At 63.4% G+C, this 347-nt stretch overlaps 1 protein-coding gene across 1 annotated transcript in view; it reads right to left on the reverse strand.

Moving 5' to 3' along the window:
* Positions 1–347, reverse strand: part of CCDC85A (coiled-coil domain containing 85A) — a 179,140-nt gene that overhangs the window by 165,360 nt on the left and 13,433 nt on the right. Inside the window, exon 4 of the mRNA XM_010841694.1 lies at positions 26–345. Within this exon, the coding sequence (XP_010839996.1) occupies positions 26–345 (320 nt within the window). The remainder of the gene's footprint in view (positions 1–25; positions 346–347) is intronic.

Raw genomic sequence — 347 nt, forward strand, 5'->3', positions numbered from 1 at the left:
GGTCATGATGGTGATGGTGGTGCTCGAAGTACTGCTGCCGCTCGCGTGGTGCTTATGGTCGGGGCTGTCGGTGCTGCCGGTGCTCGAAGTACTGCTGCCGTCGCCCACGTCCCGCACGTAGGGTGCTGTGGTGGCGGAGAGCTGGCACAGGCTGGCCTGGCTGTCGATGGAGCAACGGCTGCCCGCGCAGCCCGGGCCCTTCTCCTCGTCCAGCAACACACACAGCTCCTTGAGCTCCATGTTCTCCTTCACCACCTCCTCCTGCTTCACCTCCAGCTCCTTCAGCTTCTGCAGGTATAAGGCCACTTCCTTGTGCATCACCCCCGCCGTATACCGGCCCAGTCTCT

Source organism: Bison bison, unplaced genomic scaffold (assembly GCF_000754665.1).
Source record: "Bison bison bison isolate TAMUID 2011002044 unplaced genomic scaffold, Bison_UMD1.0 scf7180017864166, whole genome shotgun sequence".
NCBI classification, from domain to species: Eukaryota; Metazoa; Chordata; class Mammalia; order Artiodactyla; family Bovidae; genus Bison; species Bison bison.